This window comes from Cebus imitator, unplaced genomic scaffold, assembly GCF_001604975.1.
Source record: "Cebus imitator isolate Cc_AM_T3 unplaced genomic scaffold, Cebus_imitator-1.0 Scaffold216, whole genome shotgun sequence".
In the NCBI taxonomy this organism is placed as follows: domain Eukaryota; kingdom Metazoa; phylum Chordata; class Mammalia; order Primates; family Cebidae; genus Cebus; species Cebus imitator.
The window spans coordinates 3,245,986-3,265,741 of record NW_016107531.1 but is presented as its reverse complement, the minus strand read 5'-3'; the positions used below and the strand labels follow the sequence as shown (position 1 = coordinate 3,265,741).

Sequence of the window (19,756 nt, the reverse complement as noted above, 5' to 3'; positions counted from 1 at the left end):
CCCACACTTAAGATTTTTACATTTTATGATGTTGGATTAAAACCAATTTAAAAATTACTATAACGTGACATATAATTTTTTACCGAGCAATTTCAATGCCAGCTGCTAATAAAGCATCTTAGCTATAAATGATAATTCAGATGCTTTTAGATAAAGTGGTGCATAAATATGGCTGGAAATTGATTTAGCTTCTTACAGAAGCTACTGAAGAATGACATATTTTGTTTAATACACCAGCTAATTTAGTCCTAAAAGCTCAAACAAGTGCCAGTTTTCACTCCTAAATTTGCTGTGGGAGATTAATGAAAACTTTATATTTTGCTGAAATGTTAATAATGGGCAGATGAGATGATAGGATTTTAGTAGAGGTCTTAAAGCTATGAAATACCCAGCAAGGCTTGTCAATTTCCTTGTATTAATTTTGTACAAGACTTATATAGCTGGAGCTGGCTCAACACACTAATGCTTCTTGCATTGACCTTCTACTCTCTGATAGTGTAAATTCATATCCTATTTGAGGATTTAAGTTCCCCCGCCCGATACCTGGGGGAGTTCCGAGCCTTGCCCCATCTGACAAGGGGTGTGTTTGCGTTTATAATCAGAAGGCAACAGCACCTGGGGGAGTAGAGAAGGAATAGTCCTGTACTCGCCTCCAATTCACGCTGCTCATTCCAAAGCAGGTTATCTGAGGACTGGGATCAACTTCTGGTTTTAGAGTTCCAGTGTCATTTGTCATTTCTTTCTTTCTTTTTTTTTTTTTTTTGAGGAAGAGTTTCATTCTTGTTGCCCAGGCTGGAGCGTAACATTGAGATCTCAGCTCACCGCAACCTCTACCTCCCGGGTTCAAGCGATTCTCCTGCCTCAGCCTCCTGAGTAGTTGGGATTACAGGCATGAGCTAACACGCCTGGCTAATTTTTGTATTTTTAGTAGAGATGGGGTTTCACCATGTTGGCCAGGCTAGTCTCCAACTTCTGACCTCAGGTGATCCACCCACCTCAGCCTCCCAAAGGCGTGAGCCACTGTACCTGGCCTCCAGTGTCATTTCTCAAAGTAGGCTCAGGAGTACCACTTGTTGGAGGGGTCATGTCTATTGTACATGCAATGTGCAACCACTTCTCTCCCCATGCCAGGAGTATGCTAGACTGTGGGGGGCACCTGTAAGGCTAAAGCAAGGTTCCTGATCTTCAGGAGCTTACAAATTAGCCATAGGCCACAAAATAGTACAAGGCAGAAAGAAGTGCCTAATAAATGGTGCCTGCAATAGCAAAGCATTCATGACTCCAAAAGTGTATTTTTTGGACCAGAAAGTTCTATGACTTTGCATGTACACTTTTACTGTTTGTGTCCTTCTGGAAAGGAGTGAACCAACCACACATGAAAGATGAAAGATGCTAGATATGGTACCATCTGCATATTAAAATTATTATTCTAGTATAAACTTCATATTAAAAAATCCACTTCTGTTCAAGAGAAGACATTTTTAGCAACTCAAAGTGAAAAGTAGAGAGCACCAGAACATCTTAAAAATAAACATCCTAAAATACAAAACAAAAACTCCCTGTTAATTCAATTGAAATATAACCCATTGGTATTTTGTTAAATTAGCAATTAAAAAGGTCACAAGCAATTAAATGAAACAAAAGCCACACTGTGTTCATCTACATTAATGCTGAACTAGGTCTCCTCGTGAATGACAAGATAAATTGTTATGGTGCCTTCAAAGACTTCACAATGTATTTTGTCAAAGTCGGGAGTGTTAATGTCTCTATATGCCATGGATTACCATAATGTATTGTGTCAAAACGCTCAAGCTGCAATAACTCAAAGATGTATTGTGATAGATCAAATTTTGGGGTGGGGCCTAACAGTGACTTGAGCACCACAGCTCAAATGGACTGACAACAAGGCTCTGGAAGAATGACAATCACAATGTAGGAAGGTATGGAGGACAAGCAGAAAACCCAGGAAGGGAAACAGCTTAACTCTCTGGAGTATGAAATCAGGAAGGGGAACTGAGGAATGAGGCCTGGCACCTGTCTTCAGTGAACAATGGCAAAAGAGGCCATGGCAGGCAAAGGGAGGCAGAGAGAAATTAAAGAAGGAGGCAGGTAGAGTCCAGGGCCTGCAGCCAAGAAAGAAAGAGAAGGTGCTGCGAGGCAGCCAAGGGCTGGGAGGCAGCCTTGGGGCTTAATAACTAACATTAGAAAGAACATGGAATGTAAGAGTTCAGAAATGCAGATTCAAACTCTCATGGGTCAAGGCTGGGTCAAAACCTTGCCAAGGGTTCCACTGTTAAGAAAGGTGAATCGGGACAGATCTGTGGGACTAGGGAGTCCACGTGCCTTCCCCTTTCCCTTCCCTCAAGGGGCTCAAGGCTGTTCCTGCCCTACCTACCTCACCATGTTTCTATAGCAACAGCACAGTAACAAACTGTTGAGTCGAGTAACTGTAAACTCTAAATCAGTGGTTCTCAAAGTGCAGACTGGGACCTGTGGTGGTGGTGGTGGTAGTGGGGAATTTCCAAGTCCCCTGTAGGGTCCATAATTGCAATACTATTTTTATAACAACAGCAAGACATGACTTACTTTTATCATGCCCATTCTCTTAAAAGTGCACAAAGGAATAAAAAGCTTGGCCAGGCGCTCACACCTGTAATCCCAGCACTTTGGGAGGCCGAGGTGGGCAGATCACCTAAGGTCAGGAGTTCGAGACCAGCCTGACGAACATGGTGAAATCCCATCTCTACTAAAAATACAAAATTAGCTGGGCGTGGTTGCGCATGCCTGTAATCCCAGATACTTGGGAGGCTGAGGCAGGAGAATCACTTACACCCAGGAGGCAGAGGTTGCAGTGAGCCAAGATCGTGCCATTGCACTCCAACCTGGGCAACAAGAGTGAAACTCCATCTCAAAAAGAAAAAGAAAAAAAAGGAATAAAAAATTAATTGATTATGATTCTGTTGCTACAATGCAACTAATCGTTAAGAAACTACCACCTGAGTTTTGGTATAGCAGCAAAAATTAATACCCACAATTATCTGAAATGCTATTGAAATATTCTTCCCTTTTGCAACAATGTATATATGTCAGGCCAAAGTTTCTTCATATACTTTACCGAAAGCAATGTATTGTACCAGACTGAATGCAGAGGCAGATATGAAAATCCAGGTGTCTTCTATAAGCCCAGACATTACAGAAATTTACAGAAAGATCAAATAATAATACTCTTCTCATTAAAAATTTTTAGGCCTGGCTGGATGCGGTGGCTCATGCCTGTAATCCCAGCACTTTGGGAGGCCGAGGCAGATGGATCACTGGAGGTCAGGAATTCGAGACCAGCCTGGCCAACATGGTGAAATCTCGTCTCTACAAAAACACAAAAAATTAGCCGGGGGTGGTGGTGCATGCCTGTAATCTCAGCTACTCTGGAGGCTGAGGTAGGAGAATCACTTGAACCCAGGAGGCGGAGGCTGTAGTGAGCTGGGATTGCACCACTGTACTCCAGCCTGGGCAACAGAGGAAGACTCTGTTTCAAAAGAAAAAAAAAATTAGGCCAAGTGTGGTGGCTAACGCCTGTAATCCCAACACTTTGGCAGGGGGCAAGGTAGATGGATTGCTTGAGTCTAGGAGTCTGAGATCAGCCTGTGCAACGTGGCAAAATCCTGTCTCTATAAAAAATAGAAAGATTAGCTGGGTGTGGTGACTCACACCTGTAGTCCCAACTACTCAGGAGGTTGAGGTGGGAAGACCACTTAAGCCCACGAGGTGGAGGCTACAGTGAACTGTGATCACGCCACTTCACTCTAGCCTGGGCAACAGAGTGAGACCCTGTTGCAAAAAAATTTTTTTTTAAGAAATTGTAGTTATTTTTCATAAGATTTGTCATTTGGGCCAGGCACAGTGGCTCATGCCTATAATCCCAGCACTTTGGGAGGCCAAGATGAGTGAATTACTTGAGTCCAGGAATTTAAAAACAGGCTGGGCAACATGGCAAAATCCCATCTCTACAAAAAATACACAAAAAGTAGCCAGGACTGGTGGTATGCTGCTTCTATGGGCATAGCTACTTGGGAGGCTGAGGTGGGAGGATCGCTTGAGCCTAGGAGGTGGAGGTTGCAGTGAGCTGTGATTGTACCACTGCACTCTAGCCTTGTGACAGAGAGAGATCCTATCTCAAAAAAACCCCCCAAAAATAAGTAGAACTGTCATTAACATTAATGAATTTACTGTTTTTTCAATGAATTAATATTTTTAATCAGTTTTTACTTTTGATAAAATAGATATAACTCAATAAACAAGCGCTTGGTCAAGTGTGGTGGCTCACACTGTAATACCAGCACTTTGGGAAGTCAAAGCAGGAGCACTGTTTGAGGCCAGGAGTTCAAGACCAGCCTGGGCAACATAGTGAGACCTTAATAAAAAAAAAAAAAAAATCAGCCAGGCATGGTGGTGCTTACCTGTAGCCCCAGCTGCTTGGGAGGTAGAGGCAAGAGGGTCACCTGAGCCCAGGAGTTTGAGGCTACAGTGAGTCGATTTGCCACTGTACTCCATTTGGGCAAGACCTGGTGACAGGGCAACACCTCACCTCAAAATAACAAAACAAAACAAAAGCTCTTTGGGGTCTTCAATAACTTTTAAGAGTATAAAGAGGTCCTAAGGACAAAAAGTTTGAGAACTGCTGACTTTATTGGTTATAATGCCATGTTTTCATTGTCCCCAATAGCTATTTGGACAATAATAATGGGAAAAAAAAGTGCAGTTATAGCTGTGTATATGTGTTACAACCTGACAACAAACACAGCTGCAAAACCTGTACACACAAAAAGCAACAAGTTTACGTTCAGGTGATCAGGCCAAGGCTAATTATAAATACTGCTTTATAGTTTATAGTGTTTTCATATATGTGATTTCATTGGAACTGAGGGAGACACTCAGAGGTACATGACTATTTCAAACCAATAGGCACTAATCATTAAATCAAAGCTCAGATGAACTCACTGTATGTTACTGGAAGATGTCTTGTATTTGTAGATATAAACTGCATGGGACTTAATATTCATTTTATGGTCCAATGAGTCTTAGACCAAGTCTAAAAGGCCCCAATCTAGTTATAAATTAAAGCAACTTCAGTATCTCTTCTCTAAAAAGATCTATGCCAACTCCAGAACTCAATTGGAAGACCAGTGGCCTCTGTTACATTCTCACCTTTGTCCATAGCACAATCCTGCTGTGTTCCTTTCAAACTAGTTAACGGTTACTTAACACCAGCCACATGCCAGGGGCTGTGCTAGCGCTTCAGGAATTTAGGGCGATGGCAGCATTCCCAGATGACGGGAAGAGAGACAGGGAATCCATGGAGGAACAGCATAGGAGAAAACATAAATTCCACAAAGCATGAGGACATACACAGGGAACACCAAGTGTCTGCCTTTGCCACAGTGTGTGAAGCGGAATGGTGGAAAAGAAAATGGCAGGGGTGTGAGTAGTTCTTCAAAAGTGGGGCAGTATCTAGCTCAGGGCCTGGCACGAAATTAAGTAAAATAATGCAAGTGACTGACAATGACGAGTACATAAACCCTTTTCTGCTCCACTCTATCTTGAAGTCTTACTGCTACTTCCCACGCAGAGGCCCTGTTTCAGCTAAACTGGACTTTGCTCAAGTTATACCATTTGGTCAGAATGTCCTTTATGCTCTAAAATTTATATGCTTCAAAGTCTAGTCCAAACGGAACCTACGCTGTCCCTCTCCTGAAGCGTTACAGCCCTTTGTCGAAGGTTCTTCTGGTAAGTCTCTTACATGATAAGTATCTGCACTCCCCTCTGGACTAAGAACTTAAAGGCAGGAAGGTTCCATTCTACAAAGCACACTGTCTGTCACCCAGTAGATGTCCAATAAATGCTGCTGGTGGAACCAGTGAAGTTTGGTGCAACACAAATTAACCATTAACAGTACCTGAGGTTTGTACCCCACCCCTTGTATTTGCCTTGGTTAACGGCACCTCACATACCTTTCCTAGTTTTCCATTCAGACTCCCCAACAGACTAGGTTTGTCGAGGACCAGGGTTCTGCCTCAACAACTGTACAGCGGCTAACACGCACTGAGAGCCTACCACATGCCGGCACTAAGCTCAGCATTTTAAAGACGTCATCTCATTCTATTCTCCCAATGCCCCTTTAAGTTGCATATCATCCTCTTTTTACAGGTAAGGAAAATGAAGCTCAGAATGTCATCCTGCTATGGCAGTCATACAAACAGTACAAGGTGGAGCTAGGAACTGAACCCAGGTCTAATTCCAAAACTGCACCTTTAACCACATAACCTCCGTGAGTAAAAACATTCCTCAGATGGGATGTAATGGTATCTAAGGAGAATACAGTCACGCCTGGCTGGGCCAGAGCAAAAGAATCAGGGAGAAAACCTAAGTCTCCACTCGCTTGGTAAGACTCAAAGATGGATGCATAAGTGAGTCACAGAGAAAAACTCTTCCTTAGCGCTCTGCATCCATCACATTTTTTTCCAGAGGCCTTTTAAGTCCCCAAAGCCTCATAAGCCCAAAACTTCTCTTCCATAAACACTTCCCTTTGGCTACTAGTCATTTTTGCTGGTCTCTAAAAACAATCAATAGGTGATATACTACAGCACACATACACGCTCATGCCCCCCGCCTGCCCACCGCTCTGCAATAATCTCTTTAAAGCTATGAGGATCACGCAGTAGGATATACTATACCCTTCACCAGAATCTGCCATGCCACTACCGGGGCAGGGATCTTTGCTGTCAGTGCTTAATTGATTAAACTCTGGGGGCCAGAGCCAGCCACGCTGGAGGACTTTCCACATGGAGACTTCAGACCCCCTTTAATAAATCAAGGTAATCCTGTTTTATGAGGTGGTCAGAAAGAAACAGTTTCAGGTTTGTAGAAATTCTAAAAACAGCAGATCGTGGAAGGGGCGCCTAGAAGGCTCTGCAACTTAGACCCTTGCCATCCCTCACAGCCACTCCACACCACTCCATCCACTCCACTTATTCATTCCCAAATATGCCAAGCTCCTTCTCATCTCAAAGCCTTCAGATGAGCAGTCCCCTGGCCTGGAACATTCTTCTCTTACTCATTGGACTCCTTTTTCTTCCAACCCAAGCCTTCTCCTACTCCTCTCACCAGCTCTGGTCTCCTGCTATGCATTCTTTTCTACCCTTCATAGCACTGATCACAACTGTGGGCTCTATAATGTGGGGCTAAGTCTCAGCACAGTGGCTGGCCCAGAGGAGGGTTCAATCAATGCTTGGGGAATGCACGAGCAAATATGTGCCCAAAGTGAATCCAATACCCTTTACAGGATGAAGCATGGCCATTTAAGGGTCTGGAACAATGGTTCATTACAGGTCTGCTGGGAAGTTAATGACAGAATTCCCATTATTTCCTCTTTCTCTAATATGTCTTTGTCCCTGTTCAAAGCCCAGGGAAAGTAATGGGGTCTTCTCAGGAGCATGGCATTCTTGACAATTTACATGGCAAAATATCTAAGATCTGTAACATCTGATCAACACCAAGGTGTCCCCTTCTCTGACTCGAGAGTCAGAGAATGAGGGCACATCCACTAGAAGAACTCCACCTCCCATCCAGAGTCACTGCAGAAATGTCACCTGATGCATTACCAAACCATTAGTCAGGACCTTCAGGGCGAATTCTGCAGCCAGGAGCCTATGAGAGGGATGCAAATCTCCATGCCCTCACTTAGAGCCCAGACAGGGTTTGTGGCTCATCAAACATGCTTCCTTACTGCTCTAATGTACCAGTGTATCGCTTAATGAAAGTTCTTAATTGTAATTCGATTAATTACATACACAGAGTCCCCAATTACATTTTCCAATAAGACATTGGCTGTGGTACAGGTCTAAATGCACTTAAACCAATTTTAATATATTAAGACCAATTTCCCTTGAATACTAATTACTACCTAATGATAAAATGAAAAGGGGGAAGTTTTAGAGAAAGAAGAGAGTGAAAAATGCAAATCATGTGGAAGTTCTCAGCCCACATAGCACAGTTCAGGCACCACACTCATTACAGAAAAGTAGGTGTGGACAAGGTACAAGTTTGCTTCCACACAGGTCAACACAGCATTTTGCCCCAGGTGTCAGTTACCCTTGGTGCTGGCCAATGCCCAAAGGGGCATGTGGGAAGTCTAAGGGGCTAGAGGAAAAGAAAACAGGAATCACAGGTAGGGAAAGGCTCCCCACACACATGCTCAGACAATCTATGGTATCTGTGACAGCTGCTTGGCCTCTGAGTCTCAGGCAAAGACACTCAGTAATGAACATTTGTACAGTATACTGCAGTTCACTCTGCGCTTTTACTGTACACAATCTCATTGACTTGTTCCAATGGTTTAAGCCTCACAACAGCTTTACAGTGTAGGGATTATAATCACATTTTGCAGCAGGGGAAATGAGGCCCACAGGGAAGGAGGACTTGTCCAAGGTTACACAGTGGTGCCAAACATCTTGCCTTCACATTGCCAAGCAGCCCACACTAACAGAGAGGAAGAGGTAGACTCACAGATATTCTTATGTGGCGAATAATACTTCTGTTTCATTTAAATTCTAACAGCGTGCAGCAAGCAGGTAGCTATTATGCAATATTGACTTGGATAAAAATCCTCACCCTATAGAAAATTCCTTACAGTGAACACTTCCCCACTAAAGTCAGACAGGTAACTGGCTTTCTGCAATAATTCAACCTAAAATATGTAAAACGAACATCACAAGTCATTTTCATTTGTAAATAGAGTTTATTTGCATGATCACATTTTCTTGTGTATTTGAAGAGTGCTGTTGTGGTATATAATAAAGGAGGTGTTTAAGTCACACGACAGAAATGGGAGAGATCAGTAATTTGTAACTGAAGAAGGCAAAGCCTCCAGAAGCAGCGTGGAACCACCAGGGAGTCTCCAGAGCTGGCACAGAGCACACACAGGAGGAAGAATCAGCCTGTTATAAATAAGCACCACAAAGAGGATCTGGAAGCACATCAGGATAAAGCTGACTTTCATCATCTTTCTACAGCTGCCTCTTCCCTTTCTCCGTTTCTATTTAGTAGTGGCGGTGGTAGTCTAACAAAGAAACCCCTACACGCAAAGATGCTCACTCAAACCCAAGTTCTCCTTAAAAGCCATCTTGTACTTGTGCTTGGTCCAGTGAGAAGCCTGGTGATATGAGGGGCTCAGGGGGCTCACTCTATCAGGGGGGAAGAGCCAGTCCTGGCCACAGACACCAGGATGAGGAGGGGACTCAGACCTGGTTCCTCTCCCGTGTGAGGGGTGGTCACAATCCAGTGTGGGACTCTGCAAGTCCACTCAGGGGAACTGGTGATCAGAGAGGATAGTAAGGATAGGAACTCTAACAAGCCCAGGGAGGGGCAGCCAGGTGGTCCGGGCAGCTACTAGGAGTTGCCTCCTCTCCTGGGGCTTCAAGGGGAAAGTGAAGGAGGTAAATCAGGGCTTTCAGACTAAGACCTCTGGATGTTCTTCCCTCCCATAGTCCACCCTCTTGGGTGACTACCTACCTGGTGAGTTGAGGCCCTTCCTCAGTCTAACATTAAAATTAGGAAATAATAATTTCAATAAGGTACTGAAATAATGGATGATCTTAAACATTTCGTGAATCTCCTTCAAAAGGAAAGAAGATCAAAGGAAGCTGAATTAATGTTTACAGAGCAACTGAAGCCTCTCTCTACAGCAACTTCTATTTAGGAAATAAAATAATTAGATTCAGCTCTTTCACCAGACTTAATGAATAAAAGACACAGTTTTCCAGGCCTCTCATTGTTTATTTGATATTAGCAAATCACTTCATCCCTCTGCACCTCAGTTTCCTCTTCTGTAAAGCAAGGATGATGACCACATGGCCTAAAAGGTTGTTAGAACAACAGCACTTATATCTCATTTAATCCTCACCAAATCCTTGTGAAATAGATTCGTTTGCCTCCATTTACACATAAAACGGAGGCTCAGAGATGTCGTCCACTGTCAGAGGCTGCAAGTGGTTCACCCAAGGTCTGCCTGATTCTAATGTCTGTGCTTTAAGCACTATAAATGACAGACTTGTCAGTGATAAAACAGAACGATGGTGTCTGACACTTTGTTCGTATTCCATAAAGCCATCTTAATTTCAGGCTTATATTGGCCTTGATCATGGGAAATTCCACTTTCTCTCTTAAAGCTGTGGAAAGAATAGGTTGGTTCAAGCACCTTTCTTCTAAGGACCTGCACGGGCTACCTCCACATGGTTGGTGGGAAAGGCCACTGGCAACATGAGGCAGGCAAGGGAACTGAGGCTTGGTTTGGTGCCAGGATTTATATAGAAGGTTGGACAAGAATGCAAGTCTTGTAATGTTACATCCTCCCCATAATGTACTTGGGCTTCCTTCTGGTATGATTCCAGCTTCTAGCAGGCAGTTGGCTGAAGGATGTAGGAGATTATCAGACAAGAATCCAAACTGGAAAGCTCAAGGACTTTGGCTTGTCATTTTCTTATTTAGGCCAAGATCCAAGCACAAATGTTAGCTCTCAGTCCCTAGGCAGAAACTCTAGTCATATCAGCTTCATTTGTAAGCTTCTCTCTCATAGCATATGAAGACAATTGTAAATGCCATTCTTAGGACTGAAGATTTAGGCTGTCTTAACAATCTCAGGGTGGACTCTGGAATCAGACATCTGACTGAAAATTTTGGTCTTATCGCTTACTGGCTAGATAACTTCGAGCAAGTCACAACCTCTCCTCACAATGAGAATAATACTTGTAGGGTAGGCATGAAAATGGAAAGAGAAAGCATTTGCAAAATGTCTAGCACAATGCCTTACAATAGTAGGCCCGAACAAAGGATTTTCTAAAAAACACTCTTTTCTGCAGGACTAGGTATGAGAGAAAGAAAAATAAATAAAAAAGAAATAATAACAAAAAACACTCATTGATGTGTGGTTGATATAAAATACTATGCCACATCCTTGCTTGGAAGAAAAACTGAAAGCCTTCTACCTACCCTAATGGCAAACAGACTTCTCAAACAAATGGTTATATTTATAAAGATATATCCATTGTGGGACACCAAACAATATTTACTGGAAAGTCCCCTGCTTCTAAGTTCTCTGGTCCTAGGACACAGACTTACAGACCTGCCCCCTTCCCATTCTCCTTCCCTCTCCATTCTGGGTCACCCCTGTCTCATCAACAACAACTCCTCGAGGGCTCTGCCAGGTCTAGGACTCCAAACCTCGACACCTGTACCCCATCTGCTCTACCAGCCACAGAATGCTGCTCTTCCATTATTTATCAATTACAGTTAACATTTGTTGAGTACTTATTATGTGCTGTTCTAAGAGCTGTATGATGATTAGAGCTCACTGAATCCTAGCAATCTTATGAGGGCAGATAAACCACCCAAGAGAGCTTAAGTAAACTGCCCAAAGTCACACAGCTAGGAAGTGGCAAGGCCAGGGTGTGAACTGAGGCAGTCTGGCTTGACAGCACATTCTCTTGAGGACTGCATAATACAGGATCAGAATTTAGTCCACATCTATAATGGCTTTAAGGATAGGGAGGCTGTCCTAATCAAACATACCAACAGAAATGAAAATAATTCTGCTTTTGGAATGTTTTTCTTTGCCTCAATCCACTTTCTTAATAGGTAGCTAATGGAAAACAATGTAGTTCTTAGTTGAAATTCCTACTTAAAAAATCTTTTTAAAAGCCTTTAAAAGAGAAAATTGTTTTATAATTTACTTCCATTTTACAAAGACTAGTTACAATATTCCATGGACTGTGATCTTTGTAAGTGATGATAGGGCTTCTTTTGTTAACACAGTGATTATGACTCAGATTGTCAAAAAGTGACTGCAAGTGTCTTGCAAATCCTTTAAGATGGGGATGCTGAGGCTCACAGAGATCACACAACTGAATTAAGACCATGTTGATGTTCAGAAGTAGACTGGGAACTACAGCCCAGATTGCAAAGCTTTATTCACTAACCCTCACAGCTTCTCTTTCCTAATGTTAGGAAACTTATCTTTTTTTAGAAAAACCAATTTGTGGCTGGGTGTGGTGGCTCACTCTGGTAATCCCAGTAGTACAGGAGGCAGAAGCAAGCCTGGGCCACATAGCAAAACACCATCTCTACAAAAAGGAAATTAAAAAAAACTAGCCAGGTGTAGTGGTGTGTGCCTGTAATCATGGCTACTCGGGTGGCTTAGGTGGGAGAACTGCTTGGGCGAGGGAGGTCAAGGCTGCAGTGAGCTGTGATCTCACCACTGCACTCCAGCCTGGGCAACAGAATTAGGCTCTGTCTCAAAAACAAACAAAAAAACTAATTTGAAATTATAATATACTGTGGAATACTACATAGTAGTTAAAAAGAAATTGGTGAATTTATATGTGAAATAATGAGGATTCATGTGGAATAATCTCTATATGATTAAAATGATAAAACAAAAATGCAGAACACTAATGTTTGTTATCATTTGTGTTTTTAAAAAAGAAATACAAATGTGTATGTATATGTATGAGTGTCCTTGTGTGTACACACACCTATGATACACATATACAAAATGTGCTTACATATGCACAGATGATCCCTGGAAAGACATGGAAGAAGCCAGGAACAATTATTGCCTCTGGCAGGGGAATTAGGGGACGGGAGAGACTTCATTTTCAATACAGACCCTTTAGTTCCCTGAAAAATTTTTTTTACATGTATAAGTGTTACATATCCAAGAAATTTACCAAGATTCTAATAAATACCACTTCATCTTACTTGTATAACAAGGAAGCAACATTTTGAAACAGAGTCCACTATAAAGTTCCTACTTATGAATTAGTTCCTCAAGTATGTTTAAGACGACAGCCTTTAAAGAATGAAAAAAAAAAATGGCAGGGACAGAGGGAGAGACTGTTTATTTCTATAGGGTAAAAATTCCGATAAGCAAGTCACATAGGAGTATATTAATGTAACTTTAACTTTGGCTCACTATGGAGTGGTAACAGAAATGGTATGAAATTTCAATTGTTACACTAAGACATTGTCTCACTATATGATCTTTATGTGGACTTGCCCTTATTTTTTGTTTGCTTTTCCTTCTTAGAAAGTCATGCATGCTCACTTTAGAAACTCTTGAAAGAACAAATATAAATCGGAAGGAAAATGAATTACCCAGAATTTTGCCAACCAGAGACAACCACTATTAACATTTTCTTTTCAGTTTTGTTTTTTGTTTGTTTTTACATAGTTGGGATTAATCTATGTGTCTTGACATTTTTTCCCCTTAATATTACATCACGGTTAAACCAAACGTGCACTGCTAGAATAAACCCACTTGGTAATGTTATATTGTTCTTTCAAAATAATATTAGATTCAGTTTATTAATATTTTGTTCAGGATTTTTGCATCTATATTTGTAACACTGGCCTGAAAATTTTCTGTCTTGTATGGTCTTTACTGAGTTTGGTACCAAGATTATGATAACCTCTTAAAATAAACTGGAGGTTATAACCTCTTTTTCTATTCTCTGCAACAGCAGATATAGGATTGGGGTTATTTCTTCCTTAAGTTTTTGGTAGAAACTAGCTAGTGAAGTCATGTGGGGTTGGAATTTCTTTGTAGGACGGTTCCTAATTACTAAATCACTTTTTAAAATAGTTTTGAGAATATTCAGGCTTTCTATTTCTTCCTGGGTCAATTTTGTTGTCTTTTTTTTATAAATTTGTTCATCTATAATTTACTTTTGGTATAAACTTTTTCAAAATAATCTTGTATTTATTTACAAGACAGGATCTGAATGTTTAATGACAGGACCAGCAATGTACCTCCTTTTCATTTCTAGTACATCTGTGCTTCTCTTCCTCGTTTTTGTCCATTTCATTGGAGGTGTATTGATTTTGTTATTCTTTTCAAAGAAGCTGCTCTTGCTTCTAATGTTTCTGAATTTCTATTTCATTACTTTCTATTCTCTTTATTGCTTCCTTTATTTGTTTTAGGTTTATTTTTCTATTTCCATTTTTAATTTCTTGAGCTGACTGCTTAGCTCATTTTACTGTTCAGCCTTTCTTCTTCTCACTCTGTTGCCTAGGCTGCCGTGCAGTGGCACAATCTCGGTTCAAGCCATCCTCCTGCCTCAACCCCTGCTGGTAGCTGGGATTACAGGCATGTGCCACCATGCTCAGTTAATTTTTGTATTTTTAGCAGAGACAGAGTTTCACCATGTTGACCAGGCTGGTCTCAAACTCCTGACCTCAGGTGATCCACCTACCTTGGCCTCTCAAAGTGCTGGGATTACAGGTATGAGCCACTGTACCCAGCCTAGTCTTTCTTCTTTTGTGATACTTGAATTAGACGGTTGTAAAATTTCCTTCAAATATCATTTTAGTTATATCCCCAAATTTTAATGTAAAATTTTCATTACCTTTCAGTCAAAATATTTTCTAATTTCTATTATTATTTTTGTTTTAAACCACAGGTTCAGAAGCCTGTTTCTCAATTTCCAAACATATGCAGATCTTCTAGTTGTCTTGTTTTTCCCTAGCCTAAATTTCACTGTGATCAGAGAATGTATCACATGTGATTTTGATATTTTGATATGTAAGACTTACTTTATTGCTTGGTATATGGTCAATATTGGTAAATGTTCACGTGTGATTGGAAGAAAGATGGATCTGCAGTTGTAGTGTAAAATATTCTCTGTACCTGTCCATGAGGTTAAGTTTAACTGTTGTTTTAAAATTTCTATATTACACATTTAAAAAAAATGTATTTGCTGTTTCAATTACTGAGAGTTAAAACCTTCCTCCATGATTGGATATCTGTATATTTTTCTTAGTAATTCTTCAGTTTTGCATTACATATTTTAAGGCACATAGGTTTAGAACTGTTAAATTGTCTAAGCAAATTGAACCTTTCTTCATTAGGAAGTAATGCTTTTTATATCTAAATATGTATTCTGCCTCATGTTAATATGGCTATACAGATTTCAGTTGCTATCTGCATAGAACATCTTTCTCCATCCTTTATGTCAAACTTTCAGTATCTTTGTTTTAGGTATTTGAGAAAAACCCATCATAACTATCTGAAAGGTAACAATAACAAATACTATTCCCAATGCCATTAGTTCATTTACTGAGATATCTGGGTTTAAATCTATTAGGTTACTACATGTTTTCTATTTGTTCTCCTTTTGGCCTTTCTGCCCCTGGCAAACCCTGGACTTCTTTTGTCCCCTTTCCTCTAAAGGCTATAAACAACCCAGCTCAACCTTTAAGCTGCCACTGCTAGACAGGCAAATAACATGAGGGCAAAAGTGCTCGTAGGCGTTGATCTCTTTTGTTTCAATCTCTCCCCAGATATGGCCATTGATTCTTTTCTATCTTGTGCTCTTTGATGACTTTACGATGATCATTTGTTTATTTTAATCAGCTGTTTAAGTTACCTTCAGTGGGAGAGTTGGTTCAAATGATTTAGTCTGCCTTTACTAGAAAGGTAAAACCCTGCATAATTTTCCAATATAGGGATATAAGTTATCTGACTACTTTTCCAATGTTAAATATTAGAGATAATATTGTTAAAACACTGTACATAAATCTTTGTTGCATTTTAGATCTTTTCTCCTTAATTATTATTTTTTTTAAGCCAGAATCTCACTCTGTTGCCCAGGCTAGAGTACAGTGGCATGATTTGAGCTCACTGCAACCTCTGCCTCTTGGGTTCATGCAATTCTTGTGCCTCATCCTCCCGAGCAGCTGGGATTACAAGTGCCCACCACCATGCTCAGCAAATTTTTTATTATTTTTTTTTTTTGGTATTTTTGGTAGAGACGGGGTTTTGCCATGTTGGCCAAACTGATCTCAAACTCCTGACCTCAGATGATCCGCTCACCTCAACCTCCCGAAGTGCTGGGATTACAGGCAAGAGCCATCCTGCCTGGCCTCCTTAAGATAATTTCCAAAAACAGAAATATTGGAGAAAACATTTTCAGGTCTCTTGATATTTCCAGCTGTATTACGCTGTTATACTACAGACCCTAGTGTTTGAGTATGCCTATTTCTCTATATTCTCTCCAGCAGTGAGGACTCCCTTTGAAATACCTGGCCTATTTGATATGTGCTTCTAAAATGTTTGTATTTTACACTGTTGATAAGAATAAATATTTTCATAAATGTTTACTATTTAATTGAATTTTTTGGACCATTTGGGAATCAGTGATTTTTATTTCTATGTGTATTCACGTAAGGTACTTACAACTGGTTGGAGACTGTGGGGACACCAGCCTTCTGCCTTTGAGAATTTGTTGCCAAATGTCAAAAGCATATTTCACCTTCCTGGTGAATTTTGTGCATTCTCTCTAGAAGAGGCTGTCTGGGGTCCTAGTCAAAGAGTAGCATCCTAGGCTGGGTGTGCTGGTTCACACCTGTAATCACAGCACTTTGGGAGGCCGAGGCAGGCAAGTCATTTGAAAGTCAGGAGTTCAAGACCAGTCTGGCCAACATAGCAATCTTCCATCTCTACTAAAAATACAGGAAAAAAAAACCCTAAAAAACAAACAAAAAAAAAGCTGGATATGGTGGCGTATGCCTGTAATCCCAGCTACTTAGGACGCTGAGACATGAGAACTGCTTGAACCCAGAGAGTGTAGGTTGCAGTGAGTCAAGACCACGCTACTATACTCCAGCCTGGGTGACAGAGCAAGACTCTGTCTCAAGAAAACCCCCAAAACCCAAGACAAAAAAAGAAAAACCAAAGAGTCGCAGTTTGATCTTGTTCAGAGGGTCAGAGGCATGAGTAAAGATCTACCATTCATTCACTCATTCAATCTACATTTACTGAGATCCTGCAGTACACAGTCTACAGCAGATCTATAGGAAGGGCAACTTGATATGGGTCAGGGTCACCCTCACAGACCTGACAATCTAGCAGGGGAGAGAGAGATTAAATAGTCACTGAGAAAAATATGTAATTCTAAATACAGGCTGGCTGCAGTGGCTCACATCTGTCATCCCAACATTTTGGGAAATCAAAGTGGAAGGACTGCTTGAGGCCAAGAGTTTGAGACCAGCCTGGCCAATACAGCAAGACCCCATCTCTAAAAAAATAAGAATGACAAATAAATGAATAGATAGAAACACATGCAATGCAGAAAAGGTAGTACGCTGTGTGGCAGAATATAATGAGGGACTCAAATGAGGGGTGGATCAGGAGCAATGGGGGACAGGAAGATCATGGTGGCCTCTCTGAAGACAGGGCATTTAAACTGAGACAAAGAATGAGAAAGAGTTATTAACCAGAATGGGGGAAGGAGCATTCCAGGTGGAAGAAACAGCCTGCGTAAAAGCTCTGAAGCAGGAAAGACTACAGACAGTCTGCTGCCGCAAGCGCAGTTTTCACACGTCACTTGCCCTTGTGTCAGTGGGAGTGTGGAGGAGAGGATGGCAAAATGCACAATTTGGAAACTCTGAAGAGAGAATGAACAAAGTTAACAGTTTTAAAGTTCTCAACATAGCATAAGGAATCACACTGCCTCCTGCTAGAATATGCAAATGGTTAAAATTTTTCTAAAACCTGATGTCTGAATAGTGACACTGACAGGCCCAGTTGCTTTATATACAAAATAGCCTTTGCTTCAGAAAAGGCCTCATAGTTCTAAGCTGTTTCCAGGGATGCTCCCAACTTAGGAAGATAGAGTTTAACAGGAAAATATTAATCACAGAGTGCTAAACAGGATGCAGCCTCTCGAAAAAGCATGAAATCAATTATTTCACTTTGGGATATACTTTTGGCATGAAGACTGCAGTCTGCCTTGGAAAACAGTCACTTCAAATCTGCCTAGGGAAGCCAGACCAATGAGCGTTTCCAAACACATGACTTCTAAGCAAGTTTTCAACGGACAAAGAAGGCATGGAGCGAGGCGGCCAACATACTGTTCTCGCGGACCAGGCAGAACTCCCATGCGCTCTGGCTCTCCAAAGTGCTGTCCAGGTCAACGGCGACATTGGGCTCGCTCTGCTTCTCCAGGCGGTACTGAGGGCCTGGAAGATCAAAGGGGCAGGAGGAGGGGAGGAAGTCTGAAACAGTGAATTTAACATTTAAAAAACACCACATACTGGTGAAAAGCTGATAAAGCCTTAGTAAAGTATTAAAGTCTGTCTTGATGATCTAGTCATCCAAGATGGAAGAGTTTGGGTTTTTTTCTGCATAAGGTTTCACATACTCATCTGTTCTATTATTAAGTCTGTTTCAACTCAGTTCTCCCCAAAACCAAGTAAGAGGTAAATGGCCCTTGAGTCAGAGTGACCTGGAATCATATATGGCTATACCACTTCTCAGATATGAGCAGGTCACCTACCCTCTCTGAACCTCCATTTCCTAATATGTAATGTAGGAATAGTTAACCTTGAGAGACTGTTGTGAGAATCAGAGGTGATACAGGAGAAATGCTAATTAGAAATGTACCTGCCTCACAGGAGGCAATGTGATATACGTGGAACACTAATGACAACAGTCCAAACATTCAAAACAAATTATAAACAGGTAAGCTTAAATAAATAAAGCTTGTATGACCTGGCATTCATATGTAGAAAAACTTTTTAAATTAAAAAAGAAATCTCAGGTTTCTGAGTTATGATGATGAAAAGACAGTGGCTGCTGATTCACATTTTTGTTGAAACATTTATGAATACCCAAAAGACACAGGTTCAATAGTACTGGAAGCCAGGAGTACTAGCTACCCTGCATCACACAGAGAGTTCTTCTGGCAGACCTTAATAAAACACTGCAGCATTTTATACATTTATTCATATATTTCTTTGTCAACCCAAATGACAATCTTGTTCTTCTCAGATAACACCTAACGGGTCCAATGATCAGATTCAAAAGACTGCTCCTGTGATCTGTTAATGGTTATTGAAAGGATTAGAGGCATAGGAAACTGTCTTATTATTTTGACTCTGAAAGGCGTGTTTGGTCAGACAGAAGGAGAGGTGAGGGATCTGAGGGAAGCATCAGAGGTCGTGCACGGCTCCCAGGAAGAACACGCAGTTTTAGTTTCAGATACGTTCTTCAGCTGTTGTTAACTTGTTGGTTAATCACATCTAGTGTTTTTCTATCAGCAGTCTGAGGCATTTCACTCATTTCTAGTCATTCTCCTTCCCATGTTCTACGTTCAGCTGTAGCACTGTAGAGATTCATTTCAGTTTCAGGGTATATTTGATCTTTTCTCTAATTGCTATTTCATCAGCACTTCTGTCTATTCTGAATTCTTACATACATTCAGTCCTTTTTACACTACTTAAAGCTTTTAAACCTTTATAAGTAAACAATGCTTAAAACATATACAACTATTTAAGCATATACATGGTCAGAAGTCTACACAGTTCTTTTAAGCTCCAATACACTATATTTATATCAAAAAGGCATTGTGTTTTAAAAATATATGTAGTAAATTTGTTTTTCAAAGAATTCTAATTTCAAAGTGTTAAACCGGGGCAGGCATGGCAGCCCCCACTAAGCGATTCTCCCAGATCCCAGTACTTTGAGAGGACCGCTTAAACCCAGCAGTTCACAACCAGTCTGGGCAACATAGTAACAAGAACAAAAAAAATTTAAAAATTAGCCAGGCATGATGGTGCGCACCTGTAATCCCAGCTACTCAGGAAGCTGAAGCAGTAGGGTTGCTTCAACCCAGGCGCTGGAGGCTCCAGTGAGCTATGATCAATA

At 41.0% G+C, this 19,756-nt stretch overlaps 1 protein-coding gene across 8 annotated transcripts in view; it reads right to left on the bottom strand.

Moving 5' to 3' along the window:
- Positions 1-19,756, bottom strand: part of MAPKAP1 (MAPK associated protein 1) — a 267,937-nt gene that overhangs the window by 51,013 nt on the left and 197,168 nt on the right. For 6 of the 8 annotated variants that reach the window (XM_037745939.1, XM_037745940.1, XM_017549141.2 and 3 more), the window contains one exon: positions 17,962-18,069. The exons of the other annotated variants lie outside the window; for them this stretch is intronic. In XM_037745939.1, coding sequence (XP_037601867.1) covers positions 17,962-18,069 — 108 coding nt within the window. The remainder of the gene's footprint in view (positions 1-17,961; positions 18,070-19,756) is intronic. 8 annotated transcript variants of the gene reach the window in all.